General features: G+C 38.9%; 1 protein-coding gene across 2 annotated transcripts in view; it reads left to right on the forward strand.

Annotated features, from left to right (window-relative positions):
- Positions 1–4,144: 4,144 nt before the first annotated feature.
- LOC103826618 (cytochrome c oxidase assembly protein COX16 homolog, mitochondrial) overlaps positions 4,145–24,999 on the forward strand; it is a 42,758-nt gene continuing 21,903 nt past the window's right edge. For both annotated transcript variants that reach the window (XM_009102009.4, XM_018907570.3), the window contains exons 1-2: positions 4,145–4,246; positions 16,617–16,694. In XM_009102009.4, coding sequence (XP_009100257.1) covers positions 4,187–4,246; positions 16,617–16,694 — 138 coding nt within the window. In that variant the 5' untranslated portion in view covers positions 4,145–4,186. The remainder of the gene's footprint in view (positions 4,247–16,616; positions 16,695–24,999) is intronic.

The raw sequence follows: 24,999 nt of genomic DNA on the forward strand, positions 1-24,999 counted from the left end.
CAGTACTCAAATTTAAGAGCTTAAATGATTGTCCTGCTCTTGAAAATAATAACAAAGAACCTAGAAAATGAATGTTTACTGTGGCTTTTCTTTGGGGTCATAAAGAGCATGGGGCTGTGGTGATTAGAGGCAGCTACTAAGTAGATGCAGAGATGATTTGACCATATTGGTGCTTTTTGGCACAAAACCCTCTCAGTTTTCCTAATCCTAGGCAGTGTTCCCAGTTTCCTTCCGCCCCACCCCCCCCTTTTCCTGGGGAATCTCTCTCCTAGCTGACATTTGCTGGCTGTATTTAGGGAAATGGCCTTCCCGAGCACAAGGAAGAGGAGAGTGAATCTGATTGGAAGGTCAGTATCTCCTTCAGATTTTCCTCCTGCACTCACAGACATAAAACATGGCTTCAGAGCCATCCTTCCCTGGCCTATTTTTGAGCCAACCTAAGAAGGTAAAAAACAAATGGTGAACCCAAAGAATGTCAACCTGTTCCTTTCTCCTCTCTCTTTGGAGGTAGAGGGGAAAACTTAGGGCCACATCTGGAAAACACAAATGACTCTTCCAATGCATGGGTCACCATGGTGCCTTCCGCTGTGTGCACTATGTCAGTGGAATGAAAAATGGGCCGAGCTGGCTCACTGGCCTCTCCAAGCTGGCTCCTGACAAGAATCTGGTCCTTGGATGTATTTATGCTAATTCTGACAGCTGATGAGAAAGCACAAAATGAGGAAAGGACAAGTACACTAACTCTTCTACTCAATTACCTCACTAGGAATTCTAGTCAGAAGGTGTAGGAAAGAATGAAAGGGGAAATCCGTCCCCTCCCTCCCTTGCAATTTCTCTTGGCTGCATGAAGGAGAAAGAAAAAGGAACAGGCAGTCTGTTGAGGGGGAGTTGCCATTTTAGAAATGGTGTTCTCAATAGCTACTACCAAGTCAGGACTTCCATCCTGGACCCAGAGGGAGCTACAAGCCCTTAAAATGCCAGTTGTTTCCTTTATTTGGTCACAAATGCATGCTAAATCCAACCAGCTGCTTCTTTAGCTCAGGTATACAGGAGTGTGTGCTTTCAGGGCTGAAGGTCTCAGCTATGATGTACAACATGTCTGCACAAACAACATTTAGTGGTTTGTTATATGTGCATGCCCTTAGTGAAGCAGGAGGCTCTGGAGAGATCTACTGGATGGAAATGTAACTCACAGGATGGCCTTGCTCCATTGCCTCCTGAAGTGATGCGTGTTTAGGCAACAAAACCTTTACAACATGCCTCTTTTCCATCCTCTGTGCAAACTGCTGCAAGTTCTGTACTGAACTAAAGTCATGTTCCTTATTAACCTTGGCTACCCACAGTCAATGCTGCATTGTGAGCAATTCTGCAGCTCCTGGTAACCAGTCCAATACCACTCTTGTATAGCATGGCTTGTCCAGGGATGTTTAACACCATTTCCATCATGATCTCCATGCCAGTGTCCAGAGACCGTATTGCACAATGTACTGTTTCACTCTGTGTTCCCCTGCAGTCGTGGTCATTGCAGCCTAAACCATTGCAGCATTGCAAGCTTCATTTGTCTGAAGTTCCCAAGGTTTCTGCCAACAGCCAGCAGCACATTATGTGCAATGAATTTTAAAGGTCCTTCTCAGGGGGAAAGTGAGAAGAGGCTTTCCCAGACCGTTTGTCTAGGCCAGGGCAGTCAGAAACACCTCGTTCCCTTTGCTGTGACAAAAGCCAGCCAGCCATCACCCTTGTGTTTCTGCTCTGCACCTTCAGATGAAGCATCATGGATACACCTAGGAGATGGGCTCCAGAGGCACATTTCACACAGAAAACCCTCTCACAGTACTTCACAAAGTAAAAATGCTTAACTGGATGAAAACCTGGACAAGAAAACCACACTTAGCCTATTTGGTAACATAAACATGTGCTTGAAATATTGGGAACAACATCTGGGGCAAGCTGTGAATGTCATAAAACCCCCAGATTTTTGTTTATCCACTTTTATGTTTGCCTATCTCTTTATGACAGTATGGGTCACATCAAGGAGGCATCAAACCTCTGCTGTAAATCAAACCCAGAATATATTCTAATCTTCAAAACTATTTCTCCCTATCCTTCTCTGTTCAAGGTGACCGATCAACCAATAATGAACAGAACAAAGTGACACTGTGGAAATAAAATATATATTGATGACAACTTACCTCTGTAATTTAACAGCATTTTAGATTATTAAACATTAAGACATTTTAAAATCCTAATTTACTGTTCATCTCTGGCACAGCATGTTTGTCTTAGGCATTTTTATTATCCTTCCAATTACTACAAAATTGTTGTTATTACATAATTATATCATATTTGTATTTAGTTACACATTTACTTTCTCTTGCTGCTTTCTCTGTATAACACCACGTGGAAAATTTTAAACACCAACAGCAGTTATCAATGAAAACAAAAGAACACTGTATGAATCTTTACAAGAGCACCCCATAGCAGTGGAACAAACTCTTAACCCTTCTTCTTACAGCCAGGACTTTTGGTGTCCATTAAAAAGCTGGGATGAGAGGGCACCAACTCTGCACATGGGCATCAGCAGCTGTGGGTTACGTCTCCAGCAGTGACCTAATAGTATTCAGGTGGGACACTAAGACTGGAGGTGAGGTTAGCCTAACACTGGAATATTAAAGGTACAAAACAAACTGATGCTAGAGAAGGCATAGAAAAGGAGGGAAGCAGGTAATAACCTCTTTTCTCAGCATGTCTTTATCTATAGTAGCAACTTCCTTAATTTCCTGACATTATTCTTTCTGATTTCTTTCTGGTCAGTAATTTGAGGCCTATTTTTCTCAAACTATTTAGAAGGGACCCTTGTGCTTTCAGAGGCCCTGGTGAGCCTGTGCTCTGTGACGAGTTCATCCCAGGCTCAGCACAGCTTGAGGATGGACACTGACAGATCTGTTCTCTTGCTCTCACTGCTCCCAGCTGGGTGTTTGCATGTCGCATCTCGAATTCAGACCCATGTTGCCTTTGTGTTACTGAGGTACTCAAGAAATAGTCATTTCCTGCTATGTTGTTTTTTATTCTTCAGTTCTGTTTCTTTCTCTCTAGACTGGTAGGGCTCTCAGAACAAGTTAGTGGATATTGGATTGCAATAATATTAGCTTATCTTACTATATGTGTTTGATTTTATTCTTATTTTAGTTTGTATATATGTGCTATCTAATTAACATACTCAGAAAACTTTATTAAGCACCTCCACCACTTCCTTGATTAATGGAGAAAACCAAAGGAAGGGATCATCAATGTTCCATCTTCAAATGTTTTTAAATTACTCTTTGAGTTGAGGCAGCAGGTGCCTTGTTCCACTTCATCACTGCCCTGCATGCCATCGGCAATGACTTGGAATGTCATTTCTGTGTATGAAAAAGCTGTGTAGTACTCAGAAGTATGTAAAAGAGGACCTGACAGTCTCCTATTTCCATTTGGTGATTGCCACAAGCTATCAAAACAGGGCAGAACCTCGGGCTACAATAATATGTAAAAACATTGCAGCCTGTGCCTGGGGAATGGGTGCTCTTGTCTGTAACAGGTCAGCGCTCCAGCACCGTGCGTGTGGCTGTAGCTGAGACGCGCTGGGGTGGATGGCACAGCACATTTAATTCCTAGCACATATCAAGGACTGTTGGCTCTAAATAACAGCGTAAGGCTGTTCACTAGCACTGCTGTGGCCAACTTTGTTTTGAAAAGGTTTTTCTGGTTCATTTTGGTTGGGACAAGGGATAACACTGCAGAAAAACAGATGATCATGGTCGTCAACCTTCTTTGCTTAGGAAAGCAGGCTGCAGAACGAAAAGATACAGCTCCTGACTAGGCCTGCTCAACCTAGTGTTCAGCTCCTAGAGTAGGCCTGCTCGTTGGTGTTCACCGACGAGCTGTGACGGAAAGCGTGAGAGAGGTGCATGGGCGATGTGAGCATGGGGGCGATGTGGGAGGGAAGGGGGCTGAGCCCAGCCGCGGCCGATGCCCAGCGAGGCCGCGGGCGCTCCCCGGCCTCCCGAGCCGCAGCGGAACCGCCGTGCCCGGCCGCGGTGCCGCTCTGGCGGAGGGGCCGCTCTGGCGGGGGAGCCGCGTCCCGCCGGAAGCGGCGGGGCCGGGCCGGAGGCGGGAGGGCGGTGCCGGGCCCGTGGGGCGGGAGCGGGCGATGGAGAAGCTGCGGCGGCTGTGGAGGGGCCGCACGATGACCTTCGGGGTGCCCCTGCTGGTGAGCGGCGCGGCGGGGCCGGCAGAGCGCGGGGAGGCGCTGGCGGGGCAGGGCCGGGGCCGCGGCGGGCGGAGCTGCGGGGCGGAGGCGGCTCGAGGGTGGGCGCTCTGCTGTGCCCTCCTCGGCACGGCCCGGCGGGGGGAGCCGTGTGCTGCCCGGAGCTCAGGGACACGGTTATCAAACATACTCCTAAAGATATTCCTAACTGGGAACCGAGGAGAATGCACTTTGCAGGTGGCTTGGTTTTGGTTTGGGTTTTTTTTTTTTCTGTGAAACACCACTTGTGTTTCTTGTCTTACTTTCTTTAGCTTTTCATTGGGTTTTAAACTGCAGTGGCACTGTTGGTGTGATAATTTGTATATCTAAATAAATGGACAGATTTTGAGTGAAGTAAGTTGAGGTTATAGGTAGGAGCTGTGCTCAAAGTGGTGAGTGAGGCATAACTTTTTATAGTTGAGCTTAGGAGAGATCAGTAATGTCGAAGGATTAAAACAAAATTGTAAGACTCTCTTACACACCTCTGTGTATAGTACACATTCGGTTGCACTTCTCTGTCCTTAGTACCTGTGTTCATTAGGGGGAAAATGAAAAAAACGCAGAGGCACTTATGGATAAAAACTCAGGAAGGAAGACAAAAGCAGCACAAAGGCCATTGTGGTTTCTGTTTGTGCAATTCAGGTCTCCTTATCCATCTATACAATTGGTTTGCAAAAAGTAAGCAAATTTCAAGGTGGATAAAGAATAAGGCAAAGGATAATTCCAACCCTTTTATAAAGCTACTAGAGAAATCAGTGCCATCTTCCTCAAATATTCAGCAGCATGCCTTGGAAAAATGGAATGGACCAAAGAAGGACATTGACACTTACTAGAGTTAATAGTTTAAGGCCATTATTTTAAAGGGATATTATTGATGTTCTATAGTAAGGACATTCATTAAAGTTATTAATGAAGTATCTTTTCTCAAAATATTGGTGAAGGCATTTGTAAGAAATGGAAACAGTTAAACCAAACAGACCAACAAAACAGTGTGATAATACCACAACTACAGGAAATCATTTGCATCAGCAGCTCCACTCCTTGCTGTTGCACACAAACTTTGCCTACAGCACCTTTCTTGAAGTGATCATGCACAGTGTTACAGCTCATCAGGAATCCTGCTTGCATGCCTGTGTACCTGAGAGGCTGTCCAGAACAGTGCTACTTTCATGCTTAGACCAAATTTATTTTGGTTTCAGATTTTTTTAATGTATGAATGCTCTGACAATATTCTTCAGTTTAATAACACCTTGCTTTGATGTTAAAAGTTGGATATAGTTTTAGCTTATGGTGCTTTTGTTTATGTAATTATTTGAAGCTTGCTGCTTTTCTTCCTTTTCTTCCAGAATCAGGGAAGATCAAGCAGTTTAGTATTCTCTGGTGCAATTTTAACCCTCTGGAAGGCCTGGGGAAAATACTATGTGATTAAATAATAGATACTTAGAGGTGGTGACCTAGTGGAGGAAAAAAAATTCCCCCTGCTTATTAAGAAGTGTATCAGATTAACTGGTGTGGTAGGTGAGGAGATTGAACTGATACACAAGATTCTGATTTTGATAAAACTTTCTAAATTATCTTCCCTGTGAGGATTGCATTTCAAAGAAGTAGGACAAAGATATGTTTCTTTCCTTTTTAGTTCTCAAAAGGATTAAAAAGATGTTATAAAATGTAGTTACCACACACTTGCCAAATGAAAAGGTTATCTTTGGAGGTAAGGTAAGTCCTGTAGAAATAATGTGGGCTGTATTATTGTGAAAAAACAGAAATGTTATTACAAGATGGAGGAACTTGTCAAAAGTGAAGTAACACATGAAACAGAATTCTTCCTGTGTACTCAGTCCTCAGCTGGAGTAACTTTTTAGCTCTGTGATGCCATTCTGCCACTGTGCCACGTGGAGGTGATGAAGATGAACTGTAAAGTCTAGAGGAAAGCAACATAAAAGGTAAAGCTGGCATTCCACCTTTAAGGATGCTTGAAGGAATTGACTTAGTTTAGTTTAGAAGAGTCTGCAAAGTTCTGTACATTGAGAGTGATGATTGCCTTTCATCACTTGGGAGAGTACTCCCAAAACAGATGATTGTGTGTTAGGAAAGTGCTGCTGGTTTTTAGCAAAGAACACTCTGTTGTGTAATGAGGGGTTTTAAGATGAGCTTGACCATCCAACTGCCAGCAATGGCATAGATTGTCCCAGTTCTGCTTCAGTGCTGGAACCAGGACTTCAACATCCCAGGCCAGGCCTGTGGCTGTACTTTTGGTCATCCCCAGTGTTTTTGCAAAATTTTCCATAGATCGTAGCAGGAATTTTTAAGACTGATTTCTTTGACTTTGAACTGCTTATTTCATTCTGTTCCTGTTGTGACAGAGCTTTTTCCTCCAGACACAATATTATATAGAGAAATATTCTATTATATTTCTTTCCAGGGTTTCATGTCTCCCTGCCTTAAAATTATTCTCCCTTGTGAATACTTCAGAATGTTTCTGACTTGCTGCCCAAAGGCTTCCCAGGGAGTAAGAAAAAGGAAAATTCGTGCAATTGTCAGTTACCCAGCTGTCTATGGAGCTCTGAAGGCACCTCTGAAGCTGAATGGAATGGTGCTAAAAGATCAATTACAGAAAAAATGACAGTCAATTTAGGCAAAGAATCAGAAGGAGCATGCCTTTGCACTCCTTTTAATTCTGATGAATTTGTTAATAATACTGAAACCAAAGGTTTCTGTTAGATTATTATATTCTGTACATAATTTTTTTTCTCTCTAGACTGATGCAGGACTATTCTTCAGTACTGCTTAAATTTTCATCAGTACCATGTTTGCTTTTTTGGCAGGAAAAAAATCAAATGGCTTTCATATCTTGTCATTTTATACTGTATATTTGAAGGAAAAGTCCCTGTGCCAAAATCTCTGAGGCTCCACGGTCAAAGAGATAGTAATTCAAAGAAATGGATGTCTCATTACACCCCCCCCACCCCGCACCCCCCAAAATATATCTGTAAAATATTTCTTACTTTTTAATGTAAATTATTCTGATAGTTTTTTTTATTTGTTCATTTGATCTTGGGGCTGCTAGAATATTTCAGTCGAGAAGGAATTTTCGTGGTTGATCTTTAAACCTCATACTGGCAACAGCTCTCCGAGTAAGATGTGTGAAACACAGTTTTCAGTCTTACTCTCTCACTGGCTGAAAAAAGTGTTTCTTTGTGAGCAACAATGAAACTGTAGGGGCTAGGATTTAAACTTGAAGGAAACCTTGAGGTGTGAATTTTTCTGTAACTTTGTAAACTTTGTGGATACAGTATCTCTATGTGGTATGAACAGTAGGCATGGAGGAGATAGTGATGTAACCTGGTATGGATTGTCTCAGTGGCTGCAATGTGATCAAGTGAGTAGTTCCAAAGCATTTCTGACTATGGTATCAATATCTGTGTAGATGTTGGGATAAACTCCAGCAACCTTACAGGTGTATCTGAAATTTGCTGTTGCAGTCGAGGGCTGTGCCACCTCTGTGGTAGCTTAAGCATCTTTGTCACCTATATTGACATCTCTGTTTGCCATTTTGATTCCGGGAGCACTTTCCTTGTCACATAAAGCTTAACTTACAAGTCTTCAGCATTCATGGCTCTATTATAAAAGGAGCTTCAGCTTCTGCTGCTTTATATTCCACAAGCACCTCTACCTGAGCAAAAGGGATGTGTCTGTCAATGTCATATTGCTGCTGTGATGCTTCTGTAAAATCATGAGAGAGAAAGGCTCCTTGGCTTGCTGCTGGTGCACCCAGCACCAGAGCTTCCTTATGGGACGCCAAACATGTAAGGTCACCTCTCTGGCACACTTGGAATATTTGAAGTCTGCTGGAAATTACTTTTTTTTTCAATGGGTTTAAATGATGGGTCCACATTATTAAGGAAACAAGTTTGGATTTCAAAATTGCAAAGTAGTAACAAATGTAAAACACATGTTAAACACCCCTTATTGTTTCATATGCTCCCAGCACTTCCAAGACTTGCCTTTGTGGTTGTGTCTCCACCTGATTCTAGGCAAGGATTTTTCAAACTCTCCAAGCTGCAGAATGAAAGTATAGATGCAGTTCCAGTTGTGTCAGTATATTACAAGAAAAAAATTGTGTTCTGAGTATCTGAAGTGACATTCTAGCAGAAAGAAAATATGGTCTATGGTTCATTTGATGATTTTTATTGCACACCTAAAATAATATCACACTGTGTGTATAGTAATGCAGATTTTCAGATTTGCACTATGTTGCAACATTCTCCATACCGATTGCTGTAGATTTTGACTTCCTTTCATTTTTCTGGGGTTTTGTGGGGTTTTTCCCCTCATCCTATAATGTCTGCTTTTGCAAGTACTTTGCTTCTCCTTCTGGATCTCGTCTTTGGTGTTTTGCATGTCATGCCTAGTATTGCCAAAGGAGAAGATACCAGTAGCTTGGGCAGTGAAAGATTTCACTATGAATAAATATGATTCTAAAATCTATTTCCAGTAGTGATTATTAGCACAGACTGTACTACAATGCCATCTACGCTGCTGCCTTGGACAGTGCAAGTTTACTTTGATAAACACTTTGTCAAAGGATGCCAAGAATGCATGTCATGTACAGGACTAGGAAAAAAGGTCAGGTTAGAACAAGTCCCTAACAATGCTGCAGCAATGTGGTCGGTGCTTTTAGGCACCATTAGAGAAGGTCAGTGGCATCTCGGGCTCTCGTTAATGAGCTAGTTGTTTTGACAAACAAAAGCAAAACAACTTTTCCAGACACCAGGATGTGAAATTACATGCCTGTTGATTAGTTTTGTTCACTGGTGTGAAGTCAGGGTCATCTGGGAGCAAGGACTGATGCCCAGAAATATTTTGCAGATATATGAAATTCTATTTTGCTGTCCTGTGAGTTACTTAAAGTAAAAGTTTGCAGGGTTAATGGGTTAAATTTTAATGGATTTTTAAAAAATTCAACATTTCTGGTTAATTTCATAAAAAACTGCTCTATTTGGAGTCCTGGAGTGTGTTAAATACAAGGCACACTTTTCCCCACAGATTCTGGAGGATCTGCCTGTAAAAAGATGGTATAAACACTGGAAATATGGACAATTTTTCTTGGGAGTAATCATGATTCTGAGATCTTACTGTTGCCATCAGTGTCTATGAGTAGAAACTGTATTACATTATCTTCTGATATTGTTTAAAGAAGGATTACTGCAATCGGTATTTTTCATTTTTAGATATGTCAGTGTTATTGCTAACATCTTGTACATTATTGCCTAGAAGAATTCATAATACTGAGTTGCAGGACTTTTATTAATATCAATTACTTCATGGAACTTCACAATAGATTTTGACATATGTGGAACAGTTTATTTAAATGTTAATACATTTTTGAGAGATGAATAGAAATTAACATTCAGCCACGAGAAGATAATTCTGACTTCTAGTATTTGTAGATAAATTGTGATTACCTGTAAAAGTCACAAGTATTACATTTGCAGCCTAGAGGAGCAATAAATACAAAACTGTCTTTAGAATTTAAAAGTTGTTGCTGTCAATCAGTGAATAACAGAGTGTTGCTTTTGTGCTTCAGTGACTGGGATTGTACATGTTGGGTCTCTAGGCCTATGATGAGATTTGTCTTTGACTTCAGCTGTGCTTTTGCTTTGCATCTCCTCTTCATCTGTGTGTGTTTGAATCCACAGTGTGGAGCTGTTCCAGACAAAACCAGCCCTGCAACTGTTAGTGCTTGTGTGGAAGCCAGAGTGTTCAGGCTGAATGGGCTTCTCTGGAGTCCAGTTTGTGCAGTCTGAATTAGCTGACTTCCATCTTTTAGTTGACTGTTAGGTCTTAAAACTTCTGAGTTCTCCTTTTGAATCAATGCCTAAAATTTTACATTTTCAATCTTTGAGAACTGTTTTCCAGATATATGTGGCAAACAAACAGGCACTCTTTAGTACTTCAGAGTTTCCCTCTGTTTCTTTTCAAAACATAAAGGGTGCATTTGCATCGTTTAATGCTGTTAGAATGGACTAATCTGGCACTTGGAGGGGTTTGAGGTTCTCTGTTGAGCCTCAGAACAGGCAAGTCTGTGTTTAGTCCTGCCCTAGGTCTCCCACTTCTTCAAGGGGTTGTGATGGTAGAAGTGTAAGATTCATGTTTATTCTACAGAATGTTTAATCTTCATTCCTTGTTCAGGATTAGCAATAGGGAAATAATACTTACCGTGGTTTCTTTTTATGTTCTTTCATGCAGGTTTCAGTTTATTGCAGTTTTGATCAGGGCCTAGCACATCACAAGAGTACCAGCTTGCCACAAGATGTGAACACTTTCTCATTGTAGTTTACCTTGGCTAGATTTGAACTTGTGAGCTGTGGAAATGATAATTTTAATAAGGAATTTAAATTTTGTTTTTTAGAAGCTCAGGCGAAAATGACGGTGGTGTTCAGAAACTGCAGCTCAACCTCCAGGACAGACTTGGATTTCAAACAGCTGGAGCTGCAGAGTGAAATTCCTTTGCTGTCTGACCAGCCCAAGCAATGTGTGTAATGCAAAATGACAATGCTGTGGCTAAAAATGCCCTTTTTTGCTCATGTTCACATTGAGGAACATATGGGTTTCTATCTCTTCTGCATTATTCTTAGATTGGTTTCTATTACATACATTTTCTTTGGTTTAAAACTTATTATGAGTTGGACATTTCACACAAAATTGTGAATAATAAAATAAGAATAACAGAATAACAAAAGTTTTGTTTTCTCATAAGACATTGAATATGGGCAGGATTTTTTTTTTTTTTGTGTTCTCTGGCCTGTAGCCATTAATATTTGCAATCTTTAAAATCATGGCTTTGAACATTCTCTTACTGAGCCAATTAACCTGATACCTTGGGCCAAGTTTAATATTCTGCACATGTTCTACCTGCTGTGCAAACTACACTCATGCTTTATCAGTCAGTAACAACTGGCTTCAGTTTATACCAGCAGCTGTGTCCTGAAGGCCAGCATGGTGTCCATGTGGTCAACTACTGCTGCATTTCATCCCTTTGGAGTGCACTTCAGCCTTTCTACAGTGTGTGATTCTAGAATATGCATTAAGTCAGAGTATTCACTTACTTGATGTACCTTTGAATGAAATAACTCCTGATGGGTGCATGGGTTCGGTTTCTGTTTTCCCCCAAAGGAGACCTCTTGTGTGAACCTAAAGTTATTTCCATTTTTTGTAGACAAGAAGTAAAGGTAGGCCCTGTTTTTCTTCCATTGAGGGTAAGGAGAGGATTTAGTAAGTTTCTGAGAAGACTTTGTTCTGTTTTTCTCTCTTCTTTGCAGTTTCAGTGTTAGAGCCAGGTGCAGGAATGGCTGTGGGAAATTAACTTTTGAGAGTAAGAGCTGGCAGAGGGGGGCGCTTCAGGTTAAGATGACCTGCCCGGTCTTTTCTGGGACTGGCAATTTGCCCTGCTACTTTATTTAGGGAAAAGAAAAGAAACTTCAGTCTTCTGGACTGTCAAATTGCCATCTTTCACTGGTCTTACACTGCACATCTGACAGTTCTTTAGAAAGGAACCCCCAAAACTCTCTTTGCTGTGATCACTGCAAACTATACTAAAATAATTCACTACTGCTCTAGTTTTGAAGATCTTGATGAATAGCTAGAGAATTCTGTAGCAGTAGTCTTGAAGAAGAGGTTAGAAAATTACCATGTTCCTTCTTTTTATACATATCATAACATTTTCTAGCACCGCATGATTTGCGTTGGCAGCACTAAACATTGTGATTTGGTTAATTTAGGGATTTATGACTTTGTAATTATCTTTCACGACTGGTACTGTAGAAGGAATGGCTTTCTCTAACAACAGGGATGTCTGTTACATGGCATTTTGCTGGTACTCCCAAAGAAGCAGTTTCTTATTATTTTGTTTAACCCAGTGAAGTGAAGTTGGGTGCTTTAGATTATGCAGGAATCTAAAAAAGGGATCTGTTGTTAGTCCTAAGTTCTGCTGTTATGAGCCCTCAATGACCACCCACTGTAGTTGGTGACAAATACAAATATTTGCCATCATAAGATGTGGTTCAGGGGATCAGTCTGATGCCATCTATAACTGATTGCATAACATACTTCCCAATGGAGACATGAACAAATAGAATTTTTAAAAGAATGTTATTAAAGAGAATTTTATGTCATTTTTTTACATAAAATGTTTATTGAGGTTGCTGAGTGTATGTGACAGATGGTGCTCTTATGTCACATCCTATCTTTCATTTTGTTTTGGAACATGCAAGTCTTCCATGCATGCATAATTGCATTACAACATTGAAGGGGTTTTTTGTGTACTCACTGGAACATAAAGGAATAATCCAATGTGGGATCTTTAACGGGGGTTGTGCTAGTAGTGCTATTAAGCTATTTGCTTTGGTGTTAAGTGCTGGCTAACTAGGGTGGTTAATGATCTTTGCCTCCCTAAGTTAAACTTCAGGTGTAAAGGAAAAATCAGAAGTTACTATCATTTTATCAATCTGCTGAGAGCATTCAAGTCATGAGATAGATGATGTTCACTACATAATGCTTTTTTCTCTGCATTGTGGAACAAATAAAATGAATAGTTCCCTCACAATCAAAGAATGCAGTTATTTATGAGCTTTGCAGCTTGAGTATCCTTGAGATGCCGGTGCCTTAATATTTTATCATGTACATTAAGTATCTATATGATTCTAAAACTGTAATGAAAAAAATTAATTTTTATTAAATGTGACATTATTTTTCTCTCTTCAGTTAACAGGAGAGTGAACTTGATCCTGACTTCATTAGAATGGTGCCAACCTAACTTATATTTATATTGCATCCTGAATAGCTTCTACTGTCTTTTTATGCCTGGACGAATGGATGGAACATACTGGACTTCACTGTTGCTTTTGGGTTACATTGGGCAAATTTGTACATTGCAGTGTTTTTTTAACTGAAGAGTGTTTTGCAAAGAATGTAGAGATTATCTCTGTTTTACAGTTTGGGGAATTAGAAAAGTATGTGAGACATACAGAATATGCAAAGTCAACAAGCCAATAATGGTGCTGGAAATTTTGAGTATTATTCTGCTACTAATTATTTTGACTGGTGATTCCTGCTGGTTCACTGTTGTCTGTAAATACAGCCAAGTGAAATCAAGGTAGTGAGGGCATCTTCCTTCTCAGTGCCACAGATGAGAAGGGAAACAGTTAAAGCCATGACTAGTAGTTCTACTCCATACATTGTCAGTCACTGGGTCCTTTGCTACCTTTAATAGTATTAAAGTTGCATAAATTCATTAATACCTTCTTTTATTGGCTTTTGAACACAGTTTTCAAAAAGATAATTGACTGAATAGCTGTCCATTGCTGCTCTGGCTTGTGTAGATGAACGCAATTCATGCTCAGGGCTGTCAGCTGACTATATTGACATGCTGTTGGTTGATTAAATAAGTGCTGAATATGTCTGATACTGGTCTGGTTTTGCAGTAAAGTCAGACATCATCTTTGGTTCTTTAGAACATTGATCAAGTGAGTTTGTAAACATTATTTATATTCTTTGTGTGTATCCTGTATTTTGCAAAACTGTTTAATCTTATTCCTAATCTTCCAGCATTACACTGTGTAATATTTCAGCAGCATTTGTACTTTCTTACAGCATCAGTGTGCTTTGTCTCTGATGGTGCTTAACTGATTTTCACGGTAAGATAAATCAGCCATTGCAGTACTGGAAGTGTAAAGGCATCTGTACTGGTAATTCCTGATAAGGTAAATGTGTCAACTTGTTATGCTGTTTCTACTGTATGAAGAGCAAAGGTACATCACAAACCAAGTGGGTTTTTTCCTCTTAGTAGTACCAAGGTGTTGTGAGTAAAACTGCAGTGTCAGGCCAAAACCTGAATTCCAAAACAGGAAGGGAGGGGTGTGTGTATCAACTTCTCTGCTGCGCACTGTGTCATGGATGGTTGCTGTCAAACAAGCAATAGGATATGATGAGACAAAGTGAGTAGCACGTGACTCACTTCATACAACAACCTTGCAAAAACTTGACTTTTCGTAGTTGCAGTGTACATTACAGAGTTTTCAAGCTAAAGAAAGTAATATTTGCTCTTTAGCTTGCAGCATGGCTTTGTAAGCCAAAGTCTTCCAGTTGTTCATGTTGCATCTCATAACAGGAGAGTTTATTGTTGGGCAGATTAATTTTTAATTGATGTCACATGTGATTGCTGCTTTTTGCCTGGTTTAATAACTGAACCATTTATAGTGCAGTTGCTTTTGCCTTGCCATAGACGTTATTTGACAACATGCTAATATGAAAAAAAGGCAATAAGCTCTGGTTTGTAACAGCCACAAACTTGTCTATAGCATTTCAGATTTGTGTTTATTAGGACTTAAAGTTTATTAACACAGTGGCTGTAAATTAATATAATACTTGTTAGGAATTAAAGAAGATCAGCTAATGAAAATTTATGCAGAGGCATCAATCATGTTAGAATTCAATTACAGTCTGATCCTTGAGATTTTTAGCATTATGTGCTACCATATCTTCATCTGACAAATCTTCTGATTTGATTGAATAAATCTTGAATAATGTCCAAGTTCTTTTTAACCATTTTGAACACTTTATTTTCTGTTTTCTGTTATTTTTTTTCCTACCAAAATACTGACACAAGGAAGAGTTTTCTTTCTTTTTTTTTTCCTACTGAGTATTTTGATAATTCAATATCTGCAAGATCATCATTAATCCCTTGAAACATTTATGGCACAAGTATGATGCCATCCAGTTTTTGGTCATTCATATTTCTAGTTGCTGGACTTGATACCATATGATGATTTTCTGATTGGCTTTCTGATACTAGTGGTCTGTGGCCTAGCAACTGGGTGTTCATGTTGCAAAATTTGTGTCTATTTGTTTTTGTTATCTGATAGATTTTGAGGCTTTTTGAAAGAGCCAGAAAGAGGCTCTGGAGGCTTTGACTCCTGGCTTGTTGATGAAGGGTTTCTTCTTCTTTGGTTAGAATACATCAGTTCTGGGGTACCAGTCTGTACCTTACCAGCATGGAAGTGTGTTCATGTGGTTGTGAGTAATTTAACCTGCTTGGTGGGAAGTAATGCAGTCCTGCAACTTGGAGAATGAATGAGTGTAGAAGGCAGGTTTTTGTTTCTAATTTCTAATTCTTTGTGGCCACAGTGACATGAACTTCCACTTTCTGGAACGACCATGCACTTTGACTACCTGCACAGCATAATTATAACAATTCTTGGACACAGGCCATTGCTGCAAACCTAATATGTAGTAAGAAATCAGCCAGCAGTGTGTAGAAAACAGCAGTTCAGCTACAGCCTGTAATGAAGGACTGTAACAGCAAAGTTGCATGATGAAAGAGGGTGGTGGTGGTGGGTTTTGTTTGTATTTTTTTCCTACCTTCACTCAGGTCCTTAGAGCTTCCTTGTGCTTCCACCTTCCTTAGACGTGTGTTTCTAGATGTGAAGCCTTTTGGCCTCCTATGCATTTTCATTAACAGAGAGCTGCAGACACTGTGAGGTCAGAGCAGTAGCAAGGGACCTGACTCTTACACAAAGCTATATTTCTAAGCTAATTTTCAAGTCTCTTCTCTTTTCAAACAATACTTGATCTTTGGATGGTCTATCCATTTCTAATGGTAAAAATACATACACAGTTTTGTGATAGCACTCTCTCATAAGAAAGAATAATGTAATGATTTCTTATGTGGATATGATGTTCTCCCCTTTCTCCCTTTGTTATTCTTAAGCTTCACAGGCGTGGAGGAAATTGCAGGATAACTAAGGAGTAATAAAAGGATAGGTGTGCTGGATGTGATTTCTTAGCCTGGGTGATAATATGTTATTGAACTATAGCTAGAGTCATGGTCTGTTCAGAAGCTTAATTAGATCTGTTACCCACTGACATCAGAGTAAGTCAGCGTGGCATTGTTACTTCCCCACAGAGTTTGAAAATTTATGAGAATAAAACCTGTGGCAGTGAGGTAAAGGTTCCTTTGCTGCCATTATGTCAGGAAACCACATGGGGAGGGAAAAGAAGGGGTAAGAGAAGAGGAAGTCCCTGGAAAGTCTGAGTCATGCAGCAGCTGTCTTTGTATGAAGGAGGAAATGTGTGAAATCCAGGCACAGAGAGTGGAAGAAGGCACTGGTACTTATTTTCTAAAGTAATATTTTTTTCAGCTCCTGGTGTTTCTGTTGGAAAAATAGTAGAGTCCCTTGGTAAATGAATTGGGTCGGTATGCACAGTATTTTTTGTAGTGTGCAAAGCATTCTTTTCTGTAACAGTCCTAACACATCTGTTTTCATTCTGTTTTCAGCTCTATCTCATTGGAGGATCTTTTGGGCTCCGTGAATTTGCTCAGATAAGATACGATGTTCACCAACTACATGGCAAGGTAGTTTAAATTATTTTCTTGCTTTTCATTTCCTTATGCCTACATGCTGCTTTCTAAAGAATTGATAGGACAAGCAAACTTGGAGTAGGGGATTTGCCTTTTACTGCTTGGCCCTGAGCTACAGCTGAGTCTCACAGGCTGTAGGCAGAGTAGGTGACAATAAAGGGGCCGACATGATGATGAATCCTTTGCCATCTGTGAAAAAATCAACATAAATGATAGAAACATTTTCGTTGTTTGGTTGATTACAAGTGGCAGTTCTGAGATCCTGAGCTGTTGAGAGTCAGGAGGAAAAAACCCTTTGTTTTGTCTTAGACACTTGTGGACCATGTAAATTACTTAAATAATTTCTCATTGTTCTCTGTGTTGCATACCTGGCTATGGCCTTCCAAGCACCATGTGGCCCACTCCTGCTCAGAACTGTATAAGACAGAACCTATAGATCAGGGAGAGTAATCTTACAAATCTTTTCTCTAGTGCTCAATGGGGCACGAATTTGCCTGTTTTGTTTCTGTTAGTTTTTGGGTCAGATTCATACTCAGTGTATTGCATTTGACCCCCATGATCTGCATTGTGATAGCAACTCAGGGAAAAACACTGTTAATAGTTGTGCTATTTAAGGTCTATGTGAATCTTTCTTCCAGCATTTATAATCAAGGGAAGCATTACTGAATTATTCAGTTGTACATGAAAGCTCTGAGTGGAAGCTACTTCACCCTGGAGTTCTTAAACTCCTAAAAGCTAAAAGAGGCCTTCAGGTTTATGCTCTAACCAGTATTACTTAAGCCTGCAACATATCTTTTGTGTTTTCTTTTCCTTGCAGTTTTATTCAGAAGTCAATTGACATTGAAGTAAAGAACAGTAAAACATTGAAGTAAAGAACAGTGCAGTATTGGCTCAAAACTAGCAACACCAACTTTGGGCTTCCTTGTAGATGGACAAATCAAAGCAATGTGTTTCATTCATTTCTGTTTCTATGTCCATAAAAACAGAGTTGAAAGCCATTCTAATTCACTAAATAAGACAGCCAATGAGACTTGAATGTATTTTAATGGATAAAAAAACTAGTTTAAAATGTATGTGGAACTCAGGAAAAGAACATTAATATGAGTAATTTAAAAGTGCTGTTAAAATCCTGATGCTTTTCTCTTATAACACAGTTGCAGTATTGTAAATCCTTATCAGAACAGGGACAGATGGACTAGTGCTCTTATTGGGTGGTTGGACAGTTACATGCAAAAAGCAATAAACAATAAAAAAAGATTTTTTTTTGTTACAGCTTCTCCTTTAAAATAATAAAATAATTTAATTAAATAGCAGTTTTAATGCAAGGAGCTCTGAAGACTTTCACAGAATTTAAATGAATTAAACTTGATAGTCCTACTGTCAGAAAATGTAGGATTATTATTTACATTTTACTGCTAAAAAAATGGAGGTTGCACAAATCTTAAAGCAGCCTAGGATTCATAACACCCAAGTGCCTGTCTTTTTTGATTATATTTTAAGGATGTACAGACCCCAGTATGTCACCTTTTGTAAGCATGATTCCTGAACGTTTTCTTGCTAATTCAACTGCTAAAAAGACAAAAATTAAACAATCCTTTTGTGGTAAATCTCTAATACATTTCAGACGCCAAACTATGATCCTTTGCCTTCAAAAGTACCTGTTCTTTTCCTTTTTCACTCTTAACTTCACACTGTGGTTAGAGGGAAACCACATTAGTAAGCAACTTCTCAGTCACAGGGTTATTCAAAGGGAGCACTGCAGTGGAACTGCTGCTATGTAGTCTGTGTTTCAGTGACTGAGGGGCTAGCTTCCACTTTGGATTCTTATGCCTTAGTGAAAAAAGCTGCATTAGTAATAAAGACTATGTTAATAATGTCAAACTGACTTTTGAAGAACATACCCTGATAAAGGTATTAAAATGCAAGAGAAAATGGTGGTTCGGACCTTAGAGGGAGTGTGATTTGGTTGTGATGCATTGGGCTGGGGTAGCATTAGGGTTGGGAGGGAGAAAGAGCCTACAGCTGTAGGTGGAGTGGGGCTGAGAAGGGGCTGCAAAAAGAATTGTGTCCTCTTGGTCATGTTGCCTGTGTTTTGGGATCTTGGACTGCAGCTCGGCCAATGCTGAGGATAGAGACAGAGCCTAGAGCTGCAGTTGAAGAGGGGCTATTGGAATCTAAAGAGTAGATAGTTCACCCATTTAGTTCATCTTTGAATATCAGGACCTCAGATATGGCTATCTCTTGCAAAAGCGAAAAAACACTTTTACCTTCTCAGGATACCTAGATCAGTCCTATTCCCTCAGCACAATGAATGTCCTGCATTTAAAGGAAGCTTGCTGAGGCTCTTACTGATGTAATGCTTGTTCATGCTGCTCAGAATTCTCCTGAAACTAATTGAGGATTTCACCATTATATGTTGTTGCCAAAATGCCCATTAATGAAGAAATCATTAGGTTAGGTAATTCTTCACTTTCTGGGAAGAATTTATGCAAATCAAAATTGCTTACAGAAAACCAGGTATGCTTATGGGAAAACCATGTACAATTAACAGAGAAGAAATTAGTAGGTTTGTATGGGCATTGTTCCAGATGCCTTTATTCCTAAATGGAAGACCAGGCTCTTTCTTTTTCTTTGTTGTTATGTATGTAATTGGAGGTTTATTTAATTTATATTTTTTTACTTATATTAAATATACAAAAAATCTTTTTCCAACTATATAACAATCAATTATTTTTATATACTGTGCACCCATTGTTGTCATTCCAGGTGTTGTATATACTTACTGATTCAGATTTAGCTTTGGGTATAAGAATCTTGGAACATGGGGTGTGGTCTAATAAATGCTGGCTAATAGCTACTGTAGAGAATTGAAGGGAAATGATATATATTAACTTTCTGGAACTGCTTTCCTCCCATCAGCAAACCTTTTAGAGTAAGAGAATTTTTAAGCTCCAAATTGACTCTCTTGAAGAAGTATCATTGCAAGGCTGGTTCTCAGACTTTTGGGATAGGATAGGACTGAATGAGTTCCTCCAGGGTGATGTGCAGCAGAAGTGCTTCTAAGAAAGCTGTAATCTCTATACCATTTTGTTAGGAAACAAAACATCAATTAGCTTTTGAAGTCTGCTAATGTTTCCTGCTGTGGGTTATGTACAATAGTATTACATACTTATCTCTTTACAAGCTGTTCACTTTTTCTTTGTCCTGTACAAAGTGAGTGCACCCCGAAAGTAGAATGCTAAGAAATACTACTAATGTTTTCTGTCTTAGTGAGGTAGAAGGTAGAGGCAGTAAAGAGTCAAAATGATAGAATTTTAATTTCTCCTCCATGAGTTTTACCCTCAAATTGATTATTGTGCATTTAAATATGCATGACATGTGTTTCAGGAGTTAAAATCCAGATGAAAATTAAGGTTCCTGACCTGTTCTTTCACCATTCTCTATGAGCAATAAACCTGTAAACCCAGAAAGGGCAATAAAAGAATGGTGGTGGTGGTTGGGAGCATACTCAGTAAGCACACTAGGAGTGTAAAGCCTGCTTTATGCAGACTGAAGATTGCCTTTAAAATTTCTTAGCTAGTGTTTTTGACCAATTGACTGGCATGTAGCTATCCATGAGGTGTTGCTTATTGACTCCTGCAGAGTGTTAGTGTTGCTATTGTGAATCTTCATTTATTGTATACTTGCTTTAAGGTACAAGTTCAAGAAATTATGTAACTGTGAGGATCTCAGCTTTCATTTTCCAATCCTGGACTTGATTTGAGAAAAAAGAGTGCAGGTGGTGTGTAGAAGATTATTCTGGAAACCTTGCTGTCCTTTGAAAAATGAAAGAGAAAAGAAAGTTAAGAGGATCACCTTGGCACTCTGACTTTTCTGGTTTACAGCAGTTTGCATAGGAGGGCTTGATGGTGGTGGAAGCGTGTTGACTGTCTGGTTGGTTATATCAGTATTACAGGTTTAGAATATTGCTAGTTGGTCCCTAGTGCTGTTCTTTAACATTGTGTCTTTAATCTCATGAGTGAGTGTCAGGAGACCCACAGCAGCATGTGATTTAAATAACACCCATTGATCTCACTAGAAATTTTTATACCCATCTTGTTCAGGTTCTCTCTTTAGCTACCTCCTGCACCACAGAGCTCCTCTCTGCCTATCTCACTTTTTTTAGTCTGTGGAATATAGGTAATTAATGCTGCTCCACTTTACACAGGAAATAGGAAAGTTAATTAATTCAAATAAAAGGAATTATTTAAATTCATATGCATTAAAAAATTTCCTCATGTGAGATCCATTTCTTCAAGTGTTCTGGGTCAGGGTAAAATAGCTAGGAAGAAATAGGAGCAGGGAGCTGACGGGTTTCCATCAGACTTTATGTCAAGCAAGAATGTATCAGACATTTGCCTCAGAAGAGTGTAGGAAGTCAGTCCAGCATTTTCTTATTGCTATAAGTGCATAGTTAAGAGGTGGTATCTGCCTATTAGCATGCTTTCGTGTTGCTGTCAAAACATTGCTCTGTTCACACATGTACCACAATAAGTTTCACACTTTTGAGTCCAGATGGGTGCAACTGCAGCAGCACAGTGTTTAAATGAGGTTCAGCATCCATCCAAAAGGGAGTACATCTGCGAGTGACTGGACAAGGCTGTGCCTTGTTGCTGGCTGGCACATTCCTACTGCTGTCCTTATGTAAACTGCCTCAGGTATGTCTATGGGAGTTGCACATATGGGCATGTCCTGGAGTAGTGCAGTAGAAATTGTCTGTTGGTTATTGCTTCCATTTTACTTGCCTATAAAGTCCATCTGGACAGGACTTCTGGGCCCCAGGAGAAGTTTGGTTTGTTTCTTCAGTTTGTTTGTTTCAGAAAAAAGAAGCATTATAGAATAAAATATAATTTCAATGTTTAGTGTAATGTTAGTATGGTTTATGAATAATGTTGTTATAATTGTTATAATTCTAGATGTTGCGTCTTTTTTTCCTTTAAATAATATGTTTCATATGAGGTGAATAAAATTAGGTGGCATGAAGCCTGCCCTAGATACTCATTTGCTGGAGCTTCATTGGCAACCTAGCAGATGTCTTGAAGGTAGAGGAACTCATTTAATCTGTTGTTTGTGCCTGAGGCATTCCTGTATTCTGAAGAATCTGATTCCATAGGAGTTTGTCTTTAAAACATCCTGCTTGATTGAAGTGTGAACAAAATCAGAGTATCTTCAGTTGGTGTTTGGTGGAATATTTTGGATGGGAAAGGTATCCTTTCTTAACCTGTCAGCCAAGGAATGTGGAATCATTTTAGCATCTGTCACTGAACTTGGCAGAATAATCAAGTCTTCTCATCTAGCATTTTAGCATTTATTTATTTATAACTACATCTTCCTGGGTTTAATTGGTTTCAGTAAGTTAATTACACAAGCGCAGCATGGCAAGGAATTGATGTTGGTGATTATTGTTTTCTTCTTTTTCTTTTCCTTAAGCAGGTCAGGTTGGCCTGGATCTCAAGTCTAATGATAAACTGGGTAATTTCCTGGTGTAAGTAGACTTATTTGATTTTCAAAGACTAAATGCATTACTGAGCTTGGCCCTAGGTCATCCAAAAATTAAGAAAATAATACACTGAAATGTTTGGTGCCATAGAGAATGTGAGAGGCATACATTTAGGATTGCTTATAGGTGAGAAAAAAAAGTCTTTGTCAGTTACCTTTATATCATGAAGCATATTTTACTAAATTAAAGCAGACCTTGCTTTCAGGCATGGCGTGCTTAGTGGGAGGGGTTTGGAATTGTATATTTAGTCAGACAGATTGGCTCCTTGTTGATGGCTAAACAAGTCCCCTTACAGTGACTTTGTTTCTAGTTGGACCTTGTTATTTTTTTTGGTCATGGTTCAGAACTATCCAAGGTAGTAATTTCAGTCCTGCCATGTGGCACAAAATGAACAGGGTAGCAAGAGCTTTTCATACCCAGTATTGTGGTGGTACCAAATGTTCAGATGTTTTCTCTCTCAGTTCAGTTCAGTCCAGAAGGATTGTATGGAAATGCGCTCTTTGTCCACGTTATTCTTGAAGATTTTGAGGTTCAGCTGCTAGTGTTCAGTTCATGTTTTTGCATTGATTTCAGCAAAAGCTAATCCATTTTACTCGAGCTCAGATGACTTCTCTACATTGTCTGTGAAAGGCTGTCTGCTGAATTTGCTATGATACCAGACAGAGGTGTATGTTTCATTTTTTCAGACCTCCTTTCAGTTTAGCATATAAACCACCATTTTTCTGTAAAAGGCAAAACCAGAGTCAGCTCTGGGATTCAGTAAGATTTTTGTTGCCACATTCTGAGGCTGACTCTGTGTGCATACTTTTGAATGGTTTCCAGTGATTGGATCTGGCTAGACCAGGTGCTTATTGTCACCAAAGACAGCTTACAGAACTGTAGGATGACTTTGAGTTAAGATATTACCTCACATTATTGAGCCTCTCTGTGATGAAATACAATATACACTGCAAGTACTAAGAGTTCTTTGTTTTAAACAGAAGCAATTTTTCCATTTTTTACTTGATGGTAGTTTTGTTGTCAAATTTAGATTCAGATGAAGAGAAGATTATTAACTGGAGAAACTCATTCTGATGCCATTGCAAGTGGAACTAATTTCAATACATAAAATGTTGATAGCTTTTAGATATTTACATTTTATATACTACCAAGAATTCTGTTTGGTTTATTTAAATCCTGTCATATTGCCAAAATTAATTACTGGTATTTTTGCCTTGCAATTGAAGTGATTACAAGTGTGTAACTTAGCTTCAGGCAGTTTTTAGCCAAAACATAATTTAATATCCAGCTGTTTTTCCCAACGAGGCCCTCAAGCACCAGAAAATATCTAGCTTTCCAGACTCATCTTGAGAAGCCAGTAATCAAGATGTCAGCAGATCCCAGTCCCTAGGATTTTCTAGAGCTCTAGATCACTGCCATTTTTACAAAGGAAATGTTGAAAACCTTTTGCCCAGGCATGTGTCCATTTTAAGCGCAATTTCTGTCTAAATGGACCTTCCCTTTCTTCTCCTTTGTGTTTGAGGCTTGAAGCCAAATGGTGCTGTTGCAAACTTCAGCTATATGGCAATCTACACAAGCAGAGCCCAAACTCGATTATGGAGAGGATGTAGGAATACAGGCTTTTTGGATACTGCTTAGAGAAGAGAGATGACTTGTCTTATTAATATCTAAAATGTATTAATTAAAATATTTTGCATTCATAATTCTGGCTGATTTTAGTAGAATTGTTTTGTTAATGTTGTGTGTTAAGCCCTTAAAAAAAAAAACCCTTTGCTGTTCATGTTTTAAACTTAATTACACCAGATTTTACCATTCTAACTTTCTCTAAATTACCCATCAGAATGTCTGATCCTCTGACAGGTAAACATGTTATTTATTAAAAATAGTGGCAAAGTATCTTTCAAAACAAAATAGTGTGTGATGTACAAGTGTGTTGCAAAGACTAGGTATTTAAAGTATAATGATTTGGGAAATTAAAATCTTTTTGTAAGTACAAAGTATTAGAATATGATTTTTCTTCTTACTATAAAACTTCACTAGATGTCAGTGTAGAAAGTATTTTCCCTTAAATGAAATGGGAACTGTAGAATAAGAAGTGTTTATTTCTTCAACACATGCAGATTTTAAGATGACAGTTATTAGAATTTGGTGGTAATTTATTTGTAGAAGTGCATTTTCAGACCACTGAAAACAATTTTGATGAGTTCACACTAGATCCTAAAAATTATTTCTGTTCAAAGAGACATTAAAAAGTCAAGATTTGTTTCATTATTCAATAAATTTCTGTAAAAAACCAGATGTGTATTGTAAATGAAAATTATGTTTTAAAACATAATTCGAACCATTTTTAGGGTTAAAAATGGCAGACTTTTTGGTTTTGTTTTATATTCCTGCATATTTTCAGTGAGAAAAAAATGTATATTTTCTTGCTGTTGGTTTCTGGGAACTGGAGTTTTTTGTATGGAGGTAGCAAGCATATTTTCACATAGTTCAAGATAGGGCTTAGGCACTAACACAGAGAAGAAAAAAAATGCTTATATATTCATAGATGTTTAACTCTGATTAGGGAAAGCATTCCTAATCTGTTAGTGTGCTTGTGCATTATTTTAACTGTGTTATGTTTTTATATTATATTTGAGGCATCAGACTATCTCTGTTCCTACATGAGAAGGTTGATTCTTTGGAGTTCTTTGGGAGCTGGGTTTTTTTGAACATTTTTGGTGTTATTTTATTGAAGCTTCAGTGCTTTTATTGAATGTT

The sequence above is a fragment of the Serinus canaria genome, chromosome 5 (assembly GCF_022539315.1).
Source record: "Serinus canaria isolate serCan28SL12 chromosome 5, serCan2020, whole genome shotgun sequence".
Taxonomy (NCBI): Eukaryota; Metazoa; Chordata; class Aves; order Passeriformes; family Fringillidae; genus Serinus; species Serinus canaria.